The sequence below is a fragment of the Pristis pectinata genome, chromosome 12 (genome assembly GCF_009764475.1).
Source record: "Pristis pectinata isolate sPriPec2 chromosome 12, sPriPec2.1.pri, whole genome shotgun sequence".
NCBI lineage: Eukaryota > Metazoa > Chordata > Chondrichthyes > Rhinopristiformes > Pristidae > Pristis > Pristis pectinata.
In genome coordinates, this window is record NC_067416.1 from 27,226,594 (window position 1) to 27,249,750 (window position 23,157).

The 23,157-nt window shown below is 43.0% G+C and overlaps 1 protein-coding gene across 5 annotated transcripts in view; it reads left to right on the forward strand.

Annotated features, from left to right (window-relative positions):
* Nucleotides 1-1,709: 1,709 nt before the first annotated feature.
* pwwp2b (PWWP domain containing 2B) overlaps nucleotides 1,710-23,157 on the forward strand; it is a 177,017-nt gene continuing 155,569 nt past the window's right edge. For all 5 annotated transcript variants that reach the window (XM_052027800.1, XM_052027798.1, XM_052027799.1 and 2 more), the window contains exons 1-3: nucleotides 1,710-1,778; nucleotides 2,561-3,055; nucleotides 5,487-7,109. In XM_052027800.1, the coding sequence (XP_051883760.1) occupies nucleotides 2,898-3,055; nucleotides 5,487-7,095 (1,767 nt within the window). In that variant the 5' untranslated portion in view covers nucleotides 1,710-1,778; nucleotides 2,561-2,897 and the 3' untranslated portion in view covers nucleotides 7,096-7,109. The remainder of the gene's footprint in view (nucleotides 1,779-2,560; nucleotides 3,056-5,486; nucleotides 7,110-23,157) is intronic.

Genomic DNA, 23,157 nt, shown 5'->3' on the forward strand with positions numbered 1-23,157 from the left:
GGTTGCTTTGTACTTTGTGGAAAAAAAATGTCAAGGAAATGAAAATCCTGTCCAAAACCGAGGAAGAGAATCTCCCAATGAGCACGAAGGCACCCGGAACTGTGAGCAAAATTGGTCTACCCTGGATTAACCCAATTTTTAGCATTATGGCATTTTTTATGTGAATGAAGTTTCAGCACCATATGTTTGTTGAGTATTAATTCTGCGCACCAACAAACATAATATATTTGTAATAATTTCAACAGAGAGTCACAAAACTGTCCACACGATGTTTAATTAAGTATCCAGTGCACACTAATTCAAATGGAAGTGGCAAGGCTAAGCAAATATGTATCAATTTTGCATTAAACTGTAAAAGTATACAAGGAATGCAAGGAATGTGCGTCCTCGGGAGGATGGTGGCAGAAAAGAATAATAGGGAGATTCTGCGACAGGGAATTGTAGCAAAGATTAAATGGCATACCAGGCAAAGAGGGGTGAAAATGGAAGAAGAAAAAAGTCTAATGGAAGCAGTTGGAGAATCATTTCTGAAATTGTTGAACTCAGTCCTAAATCCAGAGGTCACAATATGCTGAATCAAAAGATATATTTCTTGAGCTTACTTTGAACTTCAATGAAACAGTGCTGGAGAGCAGAGGCTGAGGTAGGAGTGGAGATTAAGGTGCCAGAGGCTCAGGGTCACCCTTGCAAAATCAATGGATGGATGTCACAAAGTGATCACTTCTTCAGTCTTTGATCCCCCTAATATGGAGGGAAGGGGGTGGTGATGGGGGGGGGGTTACATTGTGAGCAACAAAGAGTTTGAAAGGGGAGATATTGCTTTGCAGTTAGACCCTGTAGAAAGGGGAGATTGCGTTGGAGGCACATGAGTAGTGGACAATGTTGTTAATAAAGGGTCTTTCTGGGATGCTGAAAGGGACAAGGAAGGGAAGAATCATGGTGAATGTGGTAGAGATAGCAAGGGTGATCCATTGGGACGGTTGTAAGGAGAGTCCAAGGACAAGTTCTTTCGAGGTTCAGGGTGGGAAAGAAAAGTCTGAAGGTTTAATACAAGAGGGCATGGCTTTAAAGTAATGGGTGGGAAGTTCAAGGGAGATATCAGAGGGAGGTTTTTCACCCAGAGAGTGGTTGGGGTGTGGAATATGCTGCCTGGGGTAGTGGTGGAGGCAGATACATTGGTCAAGTGCAAGAGATTGTTAGATAAGCATATGGAGGAATTTAAAATAGGGGGATATGTGGGAGGAAGGGGTTAGATAGTCTTAGGTGTGGTTTAAAGGTCGGCACAACATGGTGGGCCGAAGGGCCTGTATTGTGCTGTATTATTCTATGGTGCTATGGTTTAAGGGCAGGAGTTTCATTCTGGTTTTGCTTTTACTCTGAAGCAACACAAAAGGCGCTGGAGGAATTCAGCGGGTCAGGCAGCATCTATGGAGGGAAATGGAATTTTGCTTTTACTCTTTTTGGAATGTTCGCAAGTTTAAGAATATTCGTGTTAGTAACGAAATGTGAAAACAGCACGACAGCAATGGTAAACGGACGTCGCTTGTAATGTAAGCAACATTCCCGTGGTATTGTGATTGACAATATTGGGGGGACACGTAATCGAACCGCAAGAGGACGCTGTCTAGCGCTTCCGCAATCCATCCTTTACATTGCTTTATTAATCATCGTGCTCATTAGGCCACTGTGGGGCGTTTGGTTCTGGAAGCTTTAAAGACTTCAAATGGTGTACCTTCAGGAAACCGTCTACGTGTAGTATTCAGTCGGTGCATTCTCAGGTATTATTTATTGCTCTTTTTAAATAGGAAGATGCTTTAAACTGTGTTCTGATGCGTAGTTTCAAAGTAAAATCTATTTTATTTCCCCTGGTTTGCTGAAGATAAATATATCAGAATCTTACAACGAACAGTTTAAAGTTTCTTGTTAATTGAAATGACTTGGTTTACGTGCTTCGTAGGCCAACAGGGGTGATGTATTAGCCTATTGTCCAAATTAAACATTGAGTTATTTTAAGCCTAATCATGTAAAATGAATTGGAAGATACATATGATAAGATTGTACTCACTGCAATTTTTTTTAGTGGAAGGATCTACGTGGATACTTTAAAATTACGTTGATAGTTGACTGCACAATTGTTTAACCTTATAGTATTCAGTAGGCCTGCAGCCAATGCATAAACTACACTTTTGTTGACGCCTTGAGAGACTTGTTTTTGAGAATCTTGGAATATTATTTGTAATTCAGGATTGAGAGAGAGCAACATGGTCAAATATAGGCAGCTGCTCAGGCCAGTGCATTTAATTTCCATATATTGAAAACAAAGAACACGGTTGAATCCTAATTAAGCGCCTCCCTAATACTTTCTAAACAATTCTGCATGGATGAGATTATATTTAATGCTGCAAATTGGAAATGAGAACGCAAGGAAGGAGATCAGTTGTGTTTAATCTCATCTCAATTGTATATGTCAGAGTAGTGGGATTTTCTTGCGTATGATTGTCATATGCAATGAACAGTGAATTGTGTTGTAACATGTGCTTTTTCCTGGTTTCTCTTGTAGGGAAGAACGGTGCTTTTCTTTTCCCCCCTCTCATGCGAATCTTGTCCAGCCTGTGGTTCACGCTGCACTGGTGACCGTGTGCGTGAGTGCACGCAGCTGTCTGTCTCCGAGCCCCGGGACCAGGCGATGGGACGCATGCGTCGGGCACCCGCGCTCCGCTCCGGGCCGTGTGACTGAGCGAGCCTCCATTTGATTGACAGTTGGAGGGCTAGGCGCGGGCACGGAGCGACGCTCGCTCCCCGCTGCGTCACCCTGCCCCCCCCTCACCCCGCCCCTCCCCCCAATCACCCCCCCCTCCCCCCTCCCCCCCGCACCCCAGCATTGCCCCGCCAGCAACATGGCGGCGCTCAGCCCGGAGCCCGGAGCCGCAGCGGGGTTACGAGCCGGCGCCCAGCTCTCCGTCACTGTGGAACACGTCGTCAGCGGCACCTTAGTGGTGTCCACCAACTTCGGAGGCAGCAGCTTCACCGGGATCCTGATAGACATGGCCAAGAAGTAAGTCCTCTGCCCTCCCCACCCCCCAGCTCCCACCCCTCCCTCTCCCGTCAATGCACACATTTTATTTAGATGTAAAACAACTCGAGTTTGAAGCCACCCACGCTCTACAGCAAGCACTAGGCCTTTCAGCACAAGGGAGATGGGTAATTGGCGTTGGATCAAACACGATCTGCGATGACTCTGCTTTACAAAATTTGAGGAATTAATTCTTTGAGTGACCTAGTTCATAATAGCTGCAACTGTTCAATGTTACCATTCTGTATGGGCATCATGTTGTTGGCACTCTGATTGAATCCCATATTTTAGATGTCATCTAATCAAGAACAATCTTGGGGGAAAAAAAAAGCTGAAGAAATGTACTTTTTGCACCATCACCTTTTTTTAAATTTCAAAATGATCCTTGGTATATTCGTGCCTGTTTGCCAGTTTAGGGCACTGAACACTAAACTTGTTTTTCTATTAAATCATGTCATATCTTCAATTCAAAGCAGCAGATTTCTTTAAACAGTTGATATACTGCAAATTACAGAAACTGTCTGAGTTGCCATGCACTGAATTTTGACCCTGTTATCTCTAATAAAAATGCATGCATAATTGGTGGCTCTTTCACTTGATGGAAGAGATCCCTGAATTCAAATTTTATGTTGTCCTTTAATTGGACTGTCAGGAATGCCCAAACCAAAAATCACGTTGGAAGTCATAAGATAAATATTCTAAGCATGTATTTTCTTTTGTAACAAAACCATGATTGGAATTTTGTTCTCATTGGCTGAATGCTATCTGTTCCAACTGGATCATGGATAGCTATGCCTGATTAGATGCTCTTCAGAGGTGTTAACATCCTATTGCTCTTTAAAGTCTGTTAATTGAATGAGGTTTTTTTTGGCTTATCGTTTTACACCCAATACATTCTTTCAGAAGCTGCAAACAAAAGTACTGGCTCAACTGAACAAGGATTTAGATTGTTACTGTTGGTGCTTTCAGTATACTTCATAAAAATTGAGGGTAGAACGTATTGTCTGAAGTACTTCAGTTCCCTTGCACAGTACAAATGGTTCTTCACTATCAAACTGGTTTGATTTGGTGCTTGTACTTGAAGGGGACTTTTAGTTTTGCATGTCATGAGGCACAATATGTACTTGCTCTACCATTTTTGAAGTTTTCAGGGTTGTGTGATGGGGGTAGTAATTACCTCCATTGCATTCTGCTTCACACTGGTGAAGATGGTTGTTTTGCGTCAGGCCTCTTGTTGTCCTTTCTGAGGCACTCCTTTCTAAAACAGAGAAAATGAGGGCAAAATAAAATCCAAATCTAGAGCTTCCATTGCTGTGGAGCAGGTGCAGTGCAGTTGCAACCCTTTTCCCTGGTGAGTCTATGCCATTAAAATGAAATACAACCCCTAGGTTCTATATCAATTTGTGCAGGGCTGATGTTGACTAATGTGGCAACAGGAAAATTGTTAGGCATTAAAATAAACAAGTTTCAGTTCCTTGATTTGTTAGTGGAGATCATTGTGAAGATACTCTGCTGCCCATAAGTGATCTGTGGCGTGACTGTCTCGTGCCCTTCACCCACCTCACCCCACCTCCACAGGTGAGAAGCTTATTCAGAAGTCACATAAGAACCATCCTCTTGCTCCAGAAGTCACATAAGAACCATCTTCTTGCCTCAGAATAACCAAAACTGTTAAATTGATAGGATTTTTGCAGCTACTTGCATTGACTTGGTTCATTTCTAGGCAATCACCTGTGCAATTTGCATTTGATATTGCTTGGGACCATTAAACTACAAGAAATGATCTTTGCATTGCAATGCAAATTGTATATGCCAATGAAATGGTGTAAAATTCTTTAATTGTTAACTATCACAGACAGGACTTTGAAATAATATACTCGCAAGTGTTGCTTGGTCACTTTCAGCTTCCTCATTGTATTGTAGGGAAGTTTAAGAAAGCATTGTATTTTTTTTTCTAATTTAAAAGAAAATTCGCTCGTAGTCTGCTCTATGAATATACTGATTGGCTATGTTTAATTTAGAAATAGAAGTATCTAATCATGTGATAAGTAATATGTAAAATAATTAAATGTGCCATCATATCTTTTAATTCAAATTTCTGCACTGCATATGTTTTCTAGTTCTGCTTTGTTTTAATCTCTCTCCAACTGAAAATAAAAATTGAACCATTAATGTGAATTTAGGGAATCAAGACTGCAGAGCCATTTTCAGTGACAAGATTCCACAGAATCTGGCATTCTAATTATAACTAGCACAAACCTTTATAATTAGATACTATTTAAAATTTCAACCATTTAATATGGGCATTTTCTTACAGCTGTGCTAGTAATGAATTACACAAAGTGTACGTTTGCTTTTTATTCTGTCAGTGTAACTATTAACTCTTTGTTTCTTGAATACTTGTGTTCACCAGGTCTGGTTTGTATGGTTTGCTACCAAACCAGTTTCCTGTAGAATCGTGCACCAGTGAAGTCCTTGATGGGAAAGAACAGTCAATCTGTCAGACTGAGTCTCAGCTCTGCAACTTGCAGCATCCCAAGATGTCAAACAGAGAACAAGTTTCACCTCTTCAGCCATTACCAAAAACTGTGCCTTGTTTTCCACCTTATTGTGAAGGTGTACCTCTGCCACAACCTTTGGTATTGAGACAGACGTACAATCAGTGGGTTCCCCAGCCACCACCTCGGACAATCAAACGCACAAAAAGACGTCTGTCAAGGAATCGTGATCCTGGTAAGCTTATAATGAGCACCATTAGATTGCGACCTAGGCAGGTACTGTGTGAGAAATGCAAAAACACACTAAATCGGGAGGAGGAGGATGATGACAAAGATAAACACAGCAATAAGAATGAGAAAAAGACTAGTGTGGAAGAAAATGAAAAGAGGAAACCTGAGGTAATGTGCTGTGAAAATAGGAAAATAAAAAAGGAAAAGAAAGATGATAAATTTTCCAGTGAGATGGTGCATCGAAGCCCAGTGATTAAAATATCATACAGCACTCCTCAAGGGAAAGGGAAGGTTGTGAAAATTCCATCACGGGTGCATGGCTCAGTTGAGCCATTTTGTCCTAAACGGTTAATGCAAAATGAAAGTGTGGACCAGGACAAGAACACACATTGTAATGAGATGGAGGTTCTTCCAGAAAAGTCATTTTCTAGTCCATCTGGAACCATTCCAAAGCTAAAACTAACTAGGCCTTTGCATTCCATGGCAGACATCCCACCACCTAGAATTCGATTAAAACCTCATCGGCTCAGTAACGGGGACAGTGTTGCAATTTATAAGGCTGAGCTTGTAGATAATATAAATAGTGAAGTGCAACCTACAAGGAGGTCAGATAGTGGTACACTTCATTCTGAAGAATCCACAGGAAAGAGTTCAGTGGAGACATCAGGGAGTTCTGGAGAGGAGGACCAATGGAGGTACAAAAGGAGTCGTCGAAGCAAGGATCAAGATGATTTGACTGTATATTTAAGTTATAGGAAAAAAAGAGCAGATTCATCAAGTCTATCAGTCTGTAGTAATGATAGTCTAGATGAATCAAAATCTTCTAGTTCAGAAATAACTTCACCAGAAATATGTGATTTTGCACCTGGAGATGATGCATCTGTGTCATCTTCTTCCAAAGAAGAAAAGACTGTGCCACCCTTAACTGTGAGACTTCATACCAAAACTGTCACAAAATGTGTAACAACCGAAGGCAGGACTATATCTGTTGGAGATATTGTATGGGGGAAAATTCACGGCTTTCCTTGGTGGCCTGCGCGCATTCTTGGCATTAGTGTTAACAAGAAAGAAAATGGGACTCCAGTGTGGCAGGAAGCCAGAGTGTCTTGGTTTGGATCACCTACCACATCGCTGCTTTCTGTGTCAAAGGTCTCCCCATTTTTGGAGTATTTTAAGTTGAGGTTTAACAGAAAGAAGAAAGGAGTGTACCGCAGGGCGATTACAGAAGCTGCCAAAGCAGCTGATCACCTGACACCTGAGATCCGATCTCTTCTTTCGCAATATGAAACCTAACTGAGCCAAAGCAGGTGAGTGGTAAAGCTGGCTTCTTGAATTTTATTGCATGTATATGATTAAAAATATTTCAGAAGCAAGATAGCTGATTCCACTGGAATTGTTCCCTGTATATCAACTAAATCAGCTCTGAAACTCGACAATATGGAGAGATTTGTACAATGGTATATTTCTGGATATGAGCATCAGGTACATTCATTACATAATAAAATGCCAGCAAAAGACTTTTTAGATCTTTGAAGCCTGGCCCATAGAATCGTGTGAAGCACTGTGATTAGATACCACTTTCCTGCTAGCAGCCGTGTAACTTCCTGGGATGGTGGGACCAAAAGTCAGATTAAGTACCGTGATCAGTAGTTGGCTGAAATCAGTAAACATTTTCCTCCTCAAATAAAGAGAGCTAGTCCAGGAGGCATTTTTATTATTCTCCCAATTATTTTGTCTATCCTGTTAAGACATTGCATCAGTTCCTGATGGGACACACATAGCTTTTTGTATATTTATCAGTGAGTAAATACATGCCAGCCACTGAGTGCTTATTCGCTCGGTCTTTTTATGCAGAATTTGTGGGTGGGTAGCTGGAATGCTAGGCTTGTCCTTCTTGAGAAACTGGTCTTATCCAGTCTTTGAAATACACCAATCCTCATTTAGGTGTTTTGTGTGCTTGTATATCTTTAAACTGAATGGATCCATGTTTTGCATGCATGTGCATGAATAAGTTTGCTTAAGATAGAAATCATTTGGGCAACTCTCCTCTCAATTTTTACATAGTCTATACCTAGGCTATAGGGTGGCATGGTAGTGCAGCAGGTGGTGCACTGCTGCCTTGCAGCTCCTGCAACCTGGTTTCATTTCTGATCTCCAGTATGACTGTGTAGAGTTTTGTTCTCCCTGCATCTGCATGGGTTCACCTGGGTTGTTCTAATTTCTTCCCACATCCCAAAGACATGCTAGTTGGTAGGTAATTTGTTACTGTGAATTATCTCGTGGTGTAGGAGAATCAGGGTGGACATGAGAGGGACTGGGTTAAAGAGAAAATAAGAGGATGACTAGGATTGCTATGAGAACCAGCATAGACTTGGTGGGCCAAATGGCATCCTTCTACTTTTTAAAATAAAAATGAAGTTGGAACAGTTATTTTAAAATAGCATTGATCCTTGAATTCCTTGGTAATTGGTCTCCTAAACAGATCCGCAGCCTTTAATGACTTCCACCTGATTGGAATGCAGCCAATTCATAATCCATTTAAATTTCTACTAATTGCAAAAGGTTCTGCCTTGTTACCCATTGGGCTGAAACACCTCACCTGCCTACTGTAACTGCTGGTATTTACTTCATTTCTGGTCAGAAGGTGGCTGGGTTAATGAAGTTGTTCATCAGTCATCAAGGTGCAGGCCTGGCTGTCCCTTCCTTATGGTGCCAGTCCTGCTCTTAGTGTAGGTGAGCAGTTTGTGGACCAAGCACTGAGTTTTTGGTGCACCAGGACTCCTGAGTGATGGGATGCATCTGGCTAAGAAACTTTGTTTCAATGTGGTTGATAATTGGTTTATCATTGTCACGTGCTGAGATGCAGTAGAAATCTTTTGTGTACATGCCATCCGGACAGATTATTCCATACAAAAGTACATCGAGGTAGTTCAAAGGGGAAAATAAAAATGCAGAATATAGTGTTACCATTGCAGGGAAAGTACAGTGCAGGTAGGAAATAAGGTGCCAGGGCCATGACGAGGTAGATTGAGAGATCAAGAGTTCGTCTTTATTGTACGAGAGGTGCATTCAAGAGTCTTATAGAAGTAGGACAGAAGCTGTCCTTAAGCCCTGTGGTATGTGTTTTCAAGCTTTTGTATCTTCTGCCCAATGGGACTGGGAGAAGAGGGAGTGATCAGGGTGGGAAGGGCCTCCATTATGTTGTCTGATTTTGTGAGGCAGCAGGAATTGTAGATAACATCAATGGAGGGGGGGCTGGTTTTCATGATGGACTGGGCTGAATTCACAATTCTCTGCAATTTTTTGCAGTCTTGGGCAGAACAATTGCCATTGCAAGCTGTGGTGCATCTGTTTTTTTTAAAAAAATATTTGAGGATCATCAGGGACATGTCAAATTTCCTTAGCTTTCTGAGGAACTACAGTTGCTGGTGTGCTTTCTTGGGCATAGCGTTCACGTCGCTGGACCAGGATAAATTGGTGATATTTACACCAAGGAACTTGAAGCTCTCAGCTATCTCCACCTTGTTCTTGATAGGGGAGGTAAAACTGCCTTTAATTTTTAATATTTAATTTCATGGTTATTTTTATTTAGTGATTGGATAGAGATGGAAAATACAAATGATCTAGATGACTAGAGTTTTGGTCATCGGCTATATCAGAAAATTGCAAATCCACTACCCATGAATTTTCATCTATTAATTCAAATGTACATAGCCAGTGGATGTGACTTCCTGTTGGTGACAGAATCAAGAAAGAAAATGTCCCATTATCAGGAGTTGAAAAATGAATGTAGATTATGGAGGTTACAGTTCTTCTGACGATATAAAACTGGCAGACTCCTAGTTGATTAGAACGTGAAACTTGTGGAGCAACCTGAAATAAGTGCCAAAAGATGTAATTATTTTGTACGTTTTCTTCCCTGGCTGAGCATTTAGTGATGAAAAAAGGTTTCCACTTAAAATTGTTGCATAAGGATTTGGGGATTACTGTTCTACTGTTTGTAATACCACTGTACTGTTGTATGATTGCTCATTAGGTGGTTAGATAATGGATAAGTTTGTTCAGCTTCATAGTGTTTTTGTGCATCTAGCACTTGATCTTTATGATCAATTGGATAGAGAATCTTTTGATCCTTTCACATTTGGTTAATGCCAAATGCCCAACCAATGGGACCTTTCAACTTCCTGAATCTGACTTGTTTCCCTTGTTTTGATCATCCTCCCAAGGAGAATAATCTTGGATCCTGTGAGCTGTTAAAGGTTTTGCCAAGGATTTGCAAAACATGTCCTACCTTTCCAGTTTGGATGGTGGTTTTCTAGACAGCAGCTTAACTTTTAATCTTGTTTTTATTTCTGTCTAAAATTCAAACTGCAATTATCAAAAGAGTTAATCATCTACAATGAAGAACATAGTAGGTGGTTGAGTAATTGCCACAGAAGAGTGATGCAAAGTAGTCATCTAATATCCTTGCCATATTGAGTCCATTTTTCATCTGTTATAAGGTGTCTTTCAGAGATCCTGTTAAATTTTCAACTGTCCACCAGCACCTATCAAAGTAAAAAGGCTTTTGCTGTGATCGCTTCTGTTGGCTATATGCTATGTTCACTTCCTTTTTGCTTCTCACCTTTTAAAAATTCTGTTCAGAAGTCTTTGCTTATACATATAACTAGCCAGCCATTTTGGGGTTTTTGTATGTGCTTTTTATTCCCCAGGCTGATGATAACTTTGTTTTGCTGTACAATGATTTGTGAAGACTATCCATTCCTGCTCTTAATTTCTTGACCTATTAATTACCTTATCCAATCACTTTGTCCAAGTTTTCAGTTGCTTTTGTAATATTAACTCTCTCTTGATAGGACACTTCATACAGTCTTAATTTGTTGCTGCTGATGGCCAGTGTGCATTCTTCAGGACAAGTTTATTTAAAATTTCATGTTCCTGATACTGGCGGGGAGAGTGATATGATTAGTGGTCATGGGTCACCTTGATATGGGCCATCGTATTTTGCATAGAATTGGAAGTCAAAGCAAACTTGAACTTTTTACAGAATATATTTGTGGAGCTACGTGTACTTGCACATTGCATGAAGTTGTGATATGATTTTCTGACGTGTTAACATAATTTTGGGCTGTTACTTGTGCTTTTAATACAGTCTTTCATGAATTTAAACTGTGGTGCAGTAATGTTGTCCAAAAGGTTTGCTGTAATTAAACTCCTTTTATTGTTACTGCATGTTCTTAATGTGTTGCATATTATCACCATAATTTTAGTGTCTAATGCAGTAAACCATGTTAAGCATCAGTGAGAATGAAGTCTTGTTTTCTCATTTGTGATTAAAATTGCTGATTTTTGTCTCAAGTTTTCTGTTAATATTTTGACAAATGCCTGTGCAATATGAGGATTCTTGTACGTGAATTTCTCTGCAGTAGCCAGAATTTCTACTTGCTTTTGGGTTTGAGATGGGGTTAAGTGTCATGAATCTGAAATGGCACAGCATTTAGTGGTCTCAAATCTCAAACTAAACCTGGCAATTAAATATTTGATGGCCTTTAAATTACTTCAGCTGAAAATAATTCTGAATGCATTCTTGCATTTTGTTCTTTGCAATGACCATTCAATGATATGTAACGGATGCAGCTTTGAATAGCCTTTAAAAATGCTCTGTCTATAATTAGAATAATCCTTTTAAATAGGTTTTGATTATGTTGCATTGAAAGCATCTGATCAGTGCCTTAACTTCAAGATACTCATGCAGTACAAGATAATTCATCTATTGAAATTTAACAACATGTCAACTTTCTTGGTGCTCTTATATAGGAAAAAGCTTTTCCTAATTCACTAGGCTCCTGGAGGTGGAGTGTGGAGAGAGGGGAATGTTTTTATCGCTGGTGTCAGTTAATAATGAAAAGAGCTCTACTCCATATTGTGTTTTTCTTTAAAGAAAATCTTCTTTGCATCATTTGTTAAGTCAGTTTTATTTTGAAACTATGACTCGTGTTATTGACAATTAATTCTGAACCTGTAAATAATACATATACCATCTGGATGCATTGCACTAATTCAGTAATTTTTTTCATCTTTGTGACATCCTGCAGCTTGATAGATAACTGGCAGGCAAGATTTCATGAAGGTTGGCCTATCTGACATAAAGCTTCTAAATGGCCTTGTCTTCAATGTGCTTTTGTAAACAACTCATTCAGATCTTTTTCTGTTCTATAATTACCTGTCTATATTTGGAATCTATTTGCCTGTTGATAAGGAGCAGATGCATTTACTGGACCCTTTCACCATATCTTTAGTTGACTTAATTTTAGTGGGGTTTGTTGATTTGGTATCAGCTATTCCATAAGGTACTTTGAGGCATATTATAAAATTTTGTGGGTGGAGAAGTGATAATAAATTTGTACTCAACTTCAGTTGAGCTGCTGTTCTAATACTGTGCACAATTTTGAATGGGATAAAGGCTTTACAACATGGATCTCTTAACATGATGAATGGGAATGAAAATTGTAGCTGCAAGAAAAAACTAGATTCAGTCATTTCCACAGGAGCTCAAAGGGGTTTAGTAGATGGAGAGTCTTAACGAAGGAAAACTTCTGGTGATGAATCTTCAGCTTTAAAATTAGCAGAGAGAAGGAGAAATTTATTCTCGCTGATGCTTGTTGGAGGCACGTACTGGCCCCTTAATTTCCATGGCCTTTTTCTTTTTGAGAGTACCTGGTGATATTTGGGTGTACAGTGAATGAAGTTAGATGAATTCATTTTTGAATTAATTTGGCAAAGCAAATAACAGACTGAATGATGGCCTCCCTTGAGTACTGTAAACTTCATGGCATGTTTAGGTCTTGCAGTTTTAAGTTGTTCATATTGGAGTTTTGAGTGTTTACCAAAATCTGATTTTCAGCTATTTAAAGTTGATCTTTGTCTTTAAAGTGCAACTAAATTGGATAATAAGAACAAATGCTGATTATCACAGGTTTCATCAATCATTTCTTAACAGGCTCAGGATTTTCTTTTTGTGGATTTATGAGACCTTTTTTTCTCATCCAACTTTCTATCATTCCTTTGTCACTACTGTCTTGCCAATGACCAGCGCAATTTGCAATCACATAGGAATGGTTAGTAGTTTATAATAGGACTTTAAAACCTATGTGTAGCATTCTTAAAAGGTAAATTCTGCATGGCTGACATGGAGTTTTAATGGTGTTCAAAAATCAGTTTTCCATGTAGGACTTGTTTTTTTATTTTTGTCACTTGGAGCTCAGTTATTGAATAAAATTCAACCCTAATTATGTTCCTAATACAACCCGAGGTGCAACTTGTCTAAAATCTTGGAATATATTTACAATGCGGTCCTTGAGTATTCTGTGAAGTTTTGTTTGAAATTTGGTTTCATGGAATTGAATGGTGGGCAAGCATCAGACTTCTTCCTCATTAATGCAAGGTTAGATAGTTGCCCTGAGACTTAGTATTCCGGTTATTATGCTCTTGATTTCTGAGCGAGAGCCTGTTTATAGGAGCTAGTACTGTGGCAAGCACAAATTTAAAGTAAGTTCACGGGAGACAAATTCCAAATTGTGTTTCTATGTCACATAACTAAGTCCTTTGGCCCACTATATCCATACCACCCTAAGTACCTATCTTTAGTCATCCCATTTTCCAGCACTTGGTCCATAGCCTTCTCTGCCTTGGCAATTCAAGTGCTCAGCTAGATAGTTAAATGTTGTGAGAATCTCTGCCTCCACCGGGCAGTACATTCCAGATTGCAACCACCTGGGTCGAAATTGTTCTTCCTTGGATCCCCACTTAGTCCAAATCTGTGCCCTTTCCTTTTAGACAGCTTTGCTATAGGAAAATGTTCTGTACAATCTACCCTGTTTTATATATACCTCCTATCAGGTTCTTCTCGACCCCTTCTGCAAGGAAACTAAGCCTTGTCTAGGCAGCTTTTTCCCCTCAACTGAAATGCTCCATCCCAAGCAACATCCTTGTGAATCCTCTCCGCACTCTCTACAGTGCAATCACGTCCTTCTGAAAGTGTGGCAATCAGATCTGTTCAGTACTCCAGGCATGGCCTAACCAACGTTTTACCAAGTTGTACCATAATCTCCCTACTCTTTTACATTTTGTGCCCTGGCAAGTATCCAGTGTGCCACCTTGTCTGTCTCTTCAGGGATCCTTTACATGGTCTTTCAGAAAAGTAGATGCCAGTTTTAAAGCATGGGGTTGTTGTCTAATTTTTTCTAACTTTGTCATCTGTCACCAGAATGCCTGCAATGTTTGACTTCTAAAATTGAATGTTTCTCTCAAAAATAATGAAAACCTCCACGTAAAATAAGCCTGAAATTAAAATGTGTAATACTAGCTTATGCATTCTTAAATGTTTGCATGAAACTTTCATAAGTGTTGATATCAAATTCCCTATTCCATTGCAAGAAAAGAGAAGAAATTGATGCTTTGAAAGTCAAAACAAAACTGCTGACGCTAGAAATCTGAAATAGAAACAAAATGCTGGAAACACTGGGCAGGTCAGACAGCATCTGTGGAATGCAAAACGGTTAACATTTCTTGTTGAAGACCCTTCAGAATTGGAAAAGAGAAACTGATTAGTTTTTGATTGAGTGTGCAGGAGGGATGGATAAAACAAAGGAAATAATTCTGATGGGGTGAGGCCACAGTTGCTCAGCTGATTCCATTGTGCAGCCATCTGGTTGGTTGATGAGGGAAGTTGGAGGAAATAGCAAATGGAGGGACATGTGAAAGCTGTGAAATGCAGGTCCAAACTGTTGCTGGGATCTGAAACCAAAAGGGGAGTTCTGGAAATGCCCTGTAGATCAATCGGAATAGGTTGGGAGGGAGAGAAACCTGAGGCATGACAGAGCTGATGAGGTCTCAGCAACTACTGACCTGCATTTCACAGCTTTAGTGTGTCCCTTCCTTGGTATTCTCTCTATCTCATTTAATCTACCAACCAGGTGGCACCATAAATGTGGAATCACCTCAGCAACTATGGACTTGTTCTATCCATCCCTCCTTCACCCTCCCTTTGCAAGCTTCTTTCACTCCCTTTCCCAGTTCTGAAGAAGAGTCTTTGATCTGAAACATTTAAATGTTTTTCTTTCTGCAGATACTGCCAGACCTAGTGAGTGCAGCATTTCCTGTTGTTATTGAATGATGCATTGTTGTCCACTTCAGTTTAACGCACTGCCAATGCTTGCTGTTGAAGTTTGCAAGTCATGTCAGCTTGGGTAAAGTATCAGACTCTGCTGACATCCTTTGAATTGTACTGTAGCAAGCAATTAATACTTCTGATAACAGGTAAGAAAAATTACGAAACAAGTATTTATTTGCTTGCTGTAGTCTGGTTTATTTAGAAAATGATGTCGGGCTTGACAGTGTAGATGCAAGGATGATGTTTATTCCTGGCTCAGGTGTCTGGCTAGAACCACAACCCCAAACTAAGGACTTCGAGGACAGATGAGGAGAAGGAATCCCCTTCATCCAGAGGTTAGTGAATCCTTTGAATCCTCTGCCCAGGAGGGCTGCGCTGGCCCAGTCGCTGAAAGTATAAAAGATGGAGATCAAAAGACTTTTTGATATCAGGGGCCGTGGGATTAGTGCAAGAAAGTGGTAAAAGATTAATCATGATTTTATTGAATGGCCAAGCAGGCACAAGGGTCCAAATGGTTCACTTCAGTTTCTTGTGTTCAACACAACGTTGCATCACTGCAGTTTAGGATTTCCATGCAACCTATTTTGTTGCTTGCCCAGTATCTTGTTACGTGGTAGTGTGTGCAGCATTAATTTTGCAGTTTAATGTGCACTATGGAACAAGGTTGAGAATACAGATAATCATATTTAAGCATAAGTAAACAGTCATAAACTTCTAAATATGCTGTAATTTGTAGTTGGACTTCTAGAGTTCTGTTTGCCTTTCATCCTGATGCTGTCTTGTCCATGATGCCCACCAGTTCAGCAGGATTTACTTTAAAATTTCAAACTTCTTTCCAAGTGAGTTTCTATTTCTGTAATCTGTTTCTCCAATTCTAAGATGTGTGCTTCAGATTTGGTTTCTGGTGCATCCCTGTTTTAGTTCTTGGGTCATGCTGGCTGTGCCTTCAGGTCCAGAAATCTGCAATTCCCTCTTCAAAACCCTGCCTCTCTCCATTTTAATACCCAACTCTTTCTCAGAGATGTGAGTTGTCTGACCAAATTTCCTTAAGTGATTAGATTGTTTTAGTGCTCTGCTGATGCACCTTGTTATTGCTAAGCAGGGCTTGGCTAAATAATCTGTGCTCCAATGGAGAATCAACATGCAGCAAATTGATTTGGAAACTTTAGGCATGTGGATTTTTTTTTTACATGTGTTGCACTTGCACTGAGCACAGAAATGATCAATACTACACCAAAATAAAATCATTTCCCATTGCTTATTTGATTAGCTAAATGTCACTTGGGTAAGACATTTCAATACTTCAATAATAAATGGGTGAATTGGTTATTGAAATATTTCAATGTATCCTGATTTATGATGGCCATTGGAATTTTCTAGTTTTTATGTTTACTGCTGAAATGTAAACATCAGGCCTGAATCTTTTCACACTAAGAACAACTGTACTGCCCCTTCCAATAAGAAGGAAGGTAGTCCTAAAGGAACCACAGTAGGGTGCATTTACATTGTTTCAGGGAACGAGGGGTCCCTTTGGTGGGCAGGCTTTCTTACACCTTCAGGGCTGATGTACAGTTTCATTATGGGTTGGATTGGGTAGGGTGAGGGGTGGAGCCATTTACTTTCCTCATTTTGAGTGTCTGCTGTATCACTGTCAGTTATAATATCCAGTTGGCTACAGCTGTAATGTTGCTTCTATATTTGGGATATCTCTATTATTATGAGTAAATTATTTAACAAATGGGTTTTAAATTTCATCATTTGCATGTTTGTGTTCCCAGCTTTCCTCCTCTCTGCAGATATGTTGCATAGGAGGTATACAAATTGTGAGATGGTAGAAGGAAGATTGAGTGAAGTGTAACTCGTGAGTTCTCCAGCATTAAGTAAAGATAAGTTATTGGGGGGGGGGGGAATTGAAGGTTTGTTGGTTTTAATTTTGATCATAACAGTTTTAAAACATGAAAAGGTTTATAGTTTATTCTGTCCAATTCCAATTTTTTAGGCTATGGCTTTCAGATGTACTGCATTTTAAATGCAGACTTCAGAAGTTCATGAAATTCACCATTTGTCATGTTTAAAATGTTTTTGCTTTTATGCACATCTGAACTAATTTACTGCTGTGCTTTGAAGAGAATTTAACTGCACTCCAATTTGGAGAAAATGACCTGTTTTAATGTGTGGAAAAAAGTAACTGATTTAAGGAGCAAGTTGTTTTTCCTTCTATTTTGAGTTGCCTTTACTTTTGTTTCCTATGAAATATGAGTATTTACTCAAGTCAAATGACATGTTGTCTAGTATTAGCCTGAACTGCTCATTCAAATCTTTTGGCTATTTAAGAAATGGGAGTTGGCTGTGTTGCTGCTTGACCCTGCTCTACCATTCAAAAAAAAAATCAAGGCTTCAGCTCTACATTTCTGCCTGGTACCCTTAGCCCTTGACCCTTCCCCACTGTCCACCAGTTACTGAAAAAATACATAACTCTTGGAGAACACATTTCTTTTCCTCTGTCTTAAGTGGACAGACCTTAAGTCTGAAACTTTTCCCTGGATCTAGATTCCCACACAAGGGGATGCATCCTTTCAGAAACTACTTGGTCAAGCCCCATTCTGAATCTTGAGTGACCACCACCTCATTCTTTTAAAATCCAATGAGTGTAGCAAGTTCACCATTTCCCAAGAAGCCCATCCAGAAATTGGCCTAGACTGCCTCCAAAGCAAGTATATCCTCCATTAAATGAAGAGAGAAAAACTATATATAATTGCCTAGGTGTGGTCCTGCCACTGCTAACTACAGTGGTAGCAAGAATTCCTTACTTAGTATATTTGTTATAAAAAGGGCAATACTCCATTCGCCTTCCTAACTGTACTCTACCTGCAACGTCTGTTGATGTGATCTTTCTTATATTAGGACACTCTGGTTTCTCTGTACGGCAACATTCTTGTGTTTCTTTCTCAAAATAAATATTCTGCACTTTATTCCATGTTATCTCCTAAATTTTTGCTCATTCTCTTAACTTGCATTTAATTCCTTTTTTTCGATTCATTACATCCTCCTCACAACTTGCTTTCTTACCTATCTCTGTATTGTCAGCAGATCCAGTTCTTTTCTTACAAGTCATAAATATAGATTGTAATAGCTGAGGCACATCCCACTAATTACAACTTCTTGGCAGCCCACACACGTGGGACTCGAACCGCCATCAGGAGCCACGGGCAGACAAGTGGTAGCGCGTTTGGAACTACCCGCTTGGGGCGGACCCTCTGGGGACAGTCAGATATCACGTCCGTCCCGTGGGTCGCAGGGGCCCAGGGTATGGGAGATTTAAGTGCGTGATTTTGAATCAGTAAAGGGTTTTTGAGTTCAGCACTCTCTGCCTCCGTGTTTTCCTTCAGTAGCGCGTTGTGTGCGGCTACATTGGTGATCCTAACGTTCCAGATGGCATCTGGAGCTGGCGACTCAGCGACCAGCCATGAGTTCAAGCAACTCGCACAGCACGGTCTCTCTGAAGCTCCTGACTTTAAGGACCAATCAGCCCCACGTTTGGTTCAAGCAGGATGAGGTCCAGTTCAATATCAGAGACATTACAGCCAACGCCATGCAGTACTACAACGTGGTCAGCGTGCTCGACCAGGACACGGCAGGCCGGATCATCGACTTCCTACGCCAGCCACCAACGGAGGACAGGTACACTAAGCTTAAGGCGCTCCTGATCCGTACCTTAGGACTCTCCCGCCGTGAACGGGCCGCGCGGCTCCTACACATGGACGGTCTGGGCGACCGCACGCCATCTAAGCTCATGAATGATATGCTGGCGCTTATGGACGGCCGTAAGACATGCCTCTCATTTGAACAGTTGTTCCTCGAGCAAATGCCAGAGGACATTCGCCGCCTCCTCACGAGTGAGGATTTCAGCGACCCACACAGGGTCGCAGCTAAAGCAGATGTCCTTTGGCAGAGTAAGCAAAGTGGAGCAGCCTCCATTGGCCTAGCCATGAGCGCACGTCCCAAAGCCCAGGCCCTGCAATTGAAGTCGTCGAGACCCATGGGGGGAAAAGACGAAAGTTCGGAACAATGGTGTTCCTATCACCAAAGATGGGGTTCAGGCACGCGCCACTGCCATCCACCATGTGCTTTTCTGGGAAACGCCAGGGCCAGCCGTCGCTAATGGTTACGACAGCTGGCCACCGAGACAGCCTCCTCTACCTCTGGGACCGACACTCTGGGCGGCGCTTCCTGGTAGACACCGGGGCCAAAGTCAGCGTACTTCCCCCCCTCAAACATAGACACTTGTAACGCGGTCCCAGGCCCCGAACTCACCGCTGCAAATGGCACCAGTATTCGAACGTACGGTCTGCAAACTATCTCACTGCGTTTCGAGTCCAGCCATTTCACTTGGACTGTCACGTTGGCAGCGGTGTCACAGCCACTACTAGGGGCAGATTTCCTACGAGCCAACTGCCTCCTGGTTGACCTAACAGGCCAGCGTTTGGTCCACACCGAGACGTTGCAGACTTTCCAGCTCGGAGAAGCCAAGCTACCGGCCCTCCACCTGGATTCCGTGACCCTCTCGGGTAACGAATTTGCCAGGGTGTTGGTGGAATTCCCCTCTGTAGTCACCCCGCAGTTCTCCATGGCCGACCCCAAGCACAGCATGCAGCACCACATCCCCACACAAGGACCGCCGCTGCATGCCCAAGCTCACAGGCTCCCACCCGACAAGCTCCACCTCGTCAAGGAGGAGTTCCGTAAGACGGAAGAGATGAGAATCATACGCCACTCAGACAGCCCGTGGGCATCCCCTCTGCACATGGTGCCCCAGTCCGCAGGAGGATGGAGGCCCTGCGGAGACCACAGGAGGCTCAACGACGCCACAACCGCCGACAGATACCCGGTACCCCACATCCAGGACTTCACGGCGAACCTGCATGGAGCAACCATCTTTTCAAAAATTGACCTCGTCAGGGGATACCATCAGATCCCAGTGCACCCCGACAACGTGCCCAAGGCAGCCCTAATCACCCAGTTCGGCTTGTTCGAGTTCCTGAAGATGCCTTTCGGTCTCAAGAATGCAGCCCAAACTTTCCAAAAGCTCATGGAATCGGTGGGACGCGACCTGGATTTCGTTTTCATTTACTTGGACGATATACTGGTGGCCAGTAGTTCGCACCAAGAGCATGTGGCATATTTGCGCCAGCTCTGCCAACACCTGAGTGACCACGGACTGGCAATCTGGCGAAGTGCCAGTTCGGGCTGACGGAAATCAACTCCTTGGGCCACAGAGTCAACCGACATGGCGCAGTCCCCCTACCGGACAAGGTCCAGGCCATCTGCCAGTTTCCCAAGCCCAGCACGGTCAAGGGCCTGCAGGAGTTCGTAGGGATAGTCAACTTTTATCATCAATTTGTGCCAGCGGCGGCACGCAGCATGAGACCCTTGTTCAGCCTGATGGCCAATAAGGCCAAAGAGGTGGCATAGGACATGGAGTCCACGGAGGTATTCAAGCAGGCTAAGGAGGCGCTGGCAAAGGCAGCCCTCCTAGTGCACCCCAGAGTCGATGTACTCACGGCACTCACAGTCGACGCTTCCGACACGGCAGTCGGTGGAGTCTTGGAGCAGCTTGTCAAGGGCCAGTGGCGACCACTCGCTTTCTTCAGCCGGCACCTACAGCCACCAGCAGTGAAGTACAGTACTTTCGACAATGTTGCTAGCGCTCTACCTGGCATTTCCAGTACTTCCTCAAGGGAAGGGAGTTCACTGTGTATACGGACCACAAGCCCCTCACCTTCGCACTGGCCAAGGTATCAGACCCATGGTCGGCTCGGCAGCAGAGGCACCTGTCCTTTATTTCAGAGTTCCCCACAGACACCGCCACATTGCGGGGAAGAACAACGTCGTCGCCAACACACTGTCTTGCCCCTGCCTCCACTCAGCGGGCATATAGTCCTTGGGAACAGACTATGCAGCACTGGTGGAAGCACAACGGTCGGACACCGAGATCCCAGCACCGCACTGTCGTTTCGGGACTCCGGTTGGAGGACGTCCCCATCGGCCTGGCAGCAGATAGACTCCTGTGCGACATATCTACCAGCAAACCCCGTCCTGTGGTACCACCAGCATGGAGGCGCCGGGTGTTCGATCCACTCGGGTGTCCATCAAGCTGGTGGCGGACAGACTCGTCTGGCACGGTTTGCGCATGCAGGTCGGACACTGGGCCAGGACCTGCGTACACTGCCAGACCGCCAAAGTCCAGCGGCACGTGAAGGCTCCCCTCCAGCAGTTCCAGCCTACGCACAGGAGGTTCCAACACATCCACGTGGACATCGTCGGCCCCCTGCCAGCCTCCCGGGGTGCCAGGTATATCTTTACCATGGTAGACAGGTTCACCAGATGGCCGGAAGCCGTACTGCTCGCAGACACGTCCACTGAGTCCTGCACCAGGATGCTCATTGCAAACTGGATCGCCAAGTTCAGCCTCCCAATGGACGTCACCTCTGACAGAGGGGCGCAGTTCACGTCTGGTTTGTGGACAGCACTGGCGCAGCTCCTGGGCACCCAGCTGCATCACACCACAGCATATTGTCCCCAGTCCAACGGTTTGGTAGAGCGATTCCACCGGCATCTCAAGTTGGCCTTGATGACGCACCTCGGGCCCCAACTGGAAGATGAGCTTCCCTGGATCCTACTGAGCATCTGCACAGCCCCCAAGGAGGACCTGGGCACCTCCTTGGCAGAATTGGTCTACGGCACCCCCCTGACGGTCCCGGGCGAGTTTGTACCAGAGGCCCGAGGTTTGGAAGAAACTCCAGCAGCGGTGCTAACGAGGCTGCGGGACAAGGTAGGGACCCTGGCACCGGTCCTGACCTCCAGGCATGGTCCCATGCCATCCTTCACCCCTAAAGACCTCCAAGTCTGTGAGTATGTTCTTATTCGCAGAGGCATGCACAAGTCACCTCTACAGCAGCTGTACGAGAGACCCTTCAAGGTGATCCAGCACAACGGATCCACGTGTGTTGTGGAGGTGGGTGGCCGGGAAGAGACTTTTACAGTGGACCGCCTCAAACCGGTGCACTTGGACACTGAGCAACCAGTGCAGGTACCCGCACTGCACCGGCAAAGCCGGCCACCCAGGCATGCCACACAGACTGGGGGCTGCACTCCCCCGATGGATGTTTCTGGGGGGTGTGGTGTGGCGGCCCGCACATGCGGGACTCGAACCACCATCAGGAGCTGCGGGCAGACACGCGGTAGTGCGTTTGTACCTGCTTGGGGCGGAGCCTCCAGGGGCAGTCGGACATCACGTCCACCCCGCGGATCGCAGGGGCCCAGGGGATGGGAGATTTAAGCGCGCGATTTTGAATCAGTAAAGGGTTTTTGAGTTCAGCACTCTCTGCCTCCATGTGTTCCTTTAGTAGCGTGTTGCGTGCGGCTACAACTTGCCAAAATGAAAATAATCATTTTTATTCTGTTTTGGTTGGCCAGTCCTCCATACATGCTTGTATATTACCCACAGCATGTTGAGCCTTTTTTTTGCAGTAACCTTTTTATGTAGCACTTTATTGAATGTCTCTGGAAATCCAAACAAACTACATCTACTGGCTCCTCTTTCATCGGCACTGTTTATGTTTTCAAAGAACTCTAATGAATTTGTTAAGCATGATTTCCCTTTCATAAAAGTATCATGATTCTGCCTGATAGTATTATGATTTTATATTTGTCTACTTCCTCAAAGGAATCTACAACTTTTCCAGTGAGACGTAAGGCTGCTATCCTATAATTTTCCACTTTTGTCTTCCTACTTTCTTAAATTGGGCTGTTGCATTTATAGTTTTTCAATCCACTGGAACCTTTTCAGAATATCTGCAGCATAGAATGCAAGCTACTAGATGCAAGGAACTTGCTAGCCTTTAGAGGCATTAATTCACTCGTACCTTTTTTTTCCAGTGATTTTGTTTTAAGTCCTCCCTCTGTCTTACTTCACTTGACCAGATCTGAAATAGCTTGTTTGCTGATTGATTTTTAAAACCTATTTGTCTGGGTGCACTCTAGCAGGTCATCCACGAGTGTACTTATTGCTAATTTGATTTGCTCCATTTGCATGAAGATTAGTCACCCATAATTATTGTAGCACCTTGCGTGCAAAGCCCCATTTCTTTATTTCCAGTGCTATTTCTTATCGCCACCCAAAC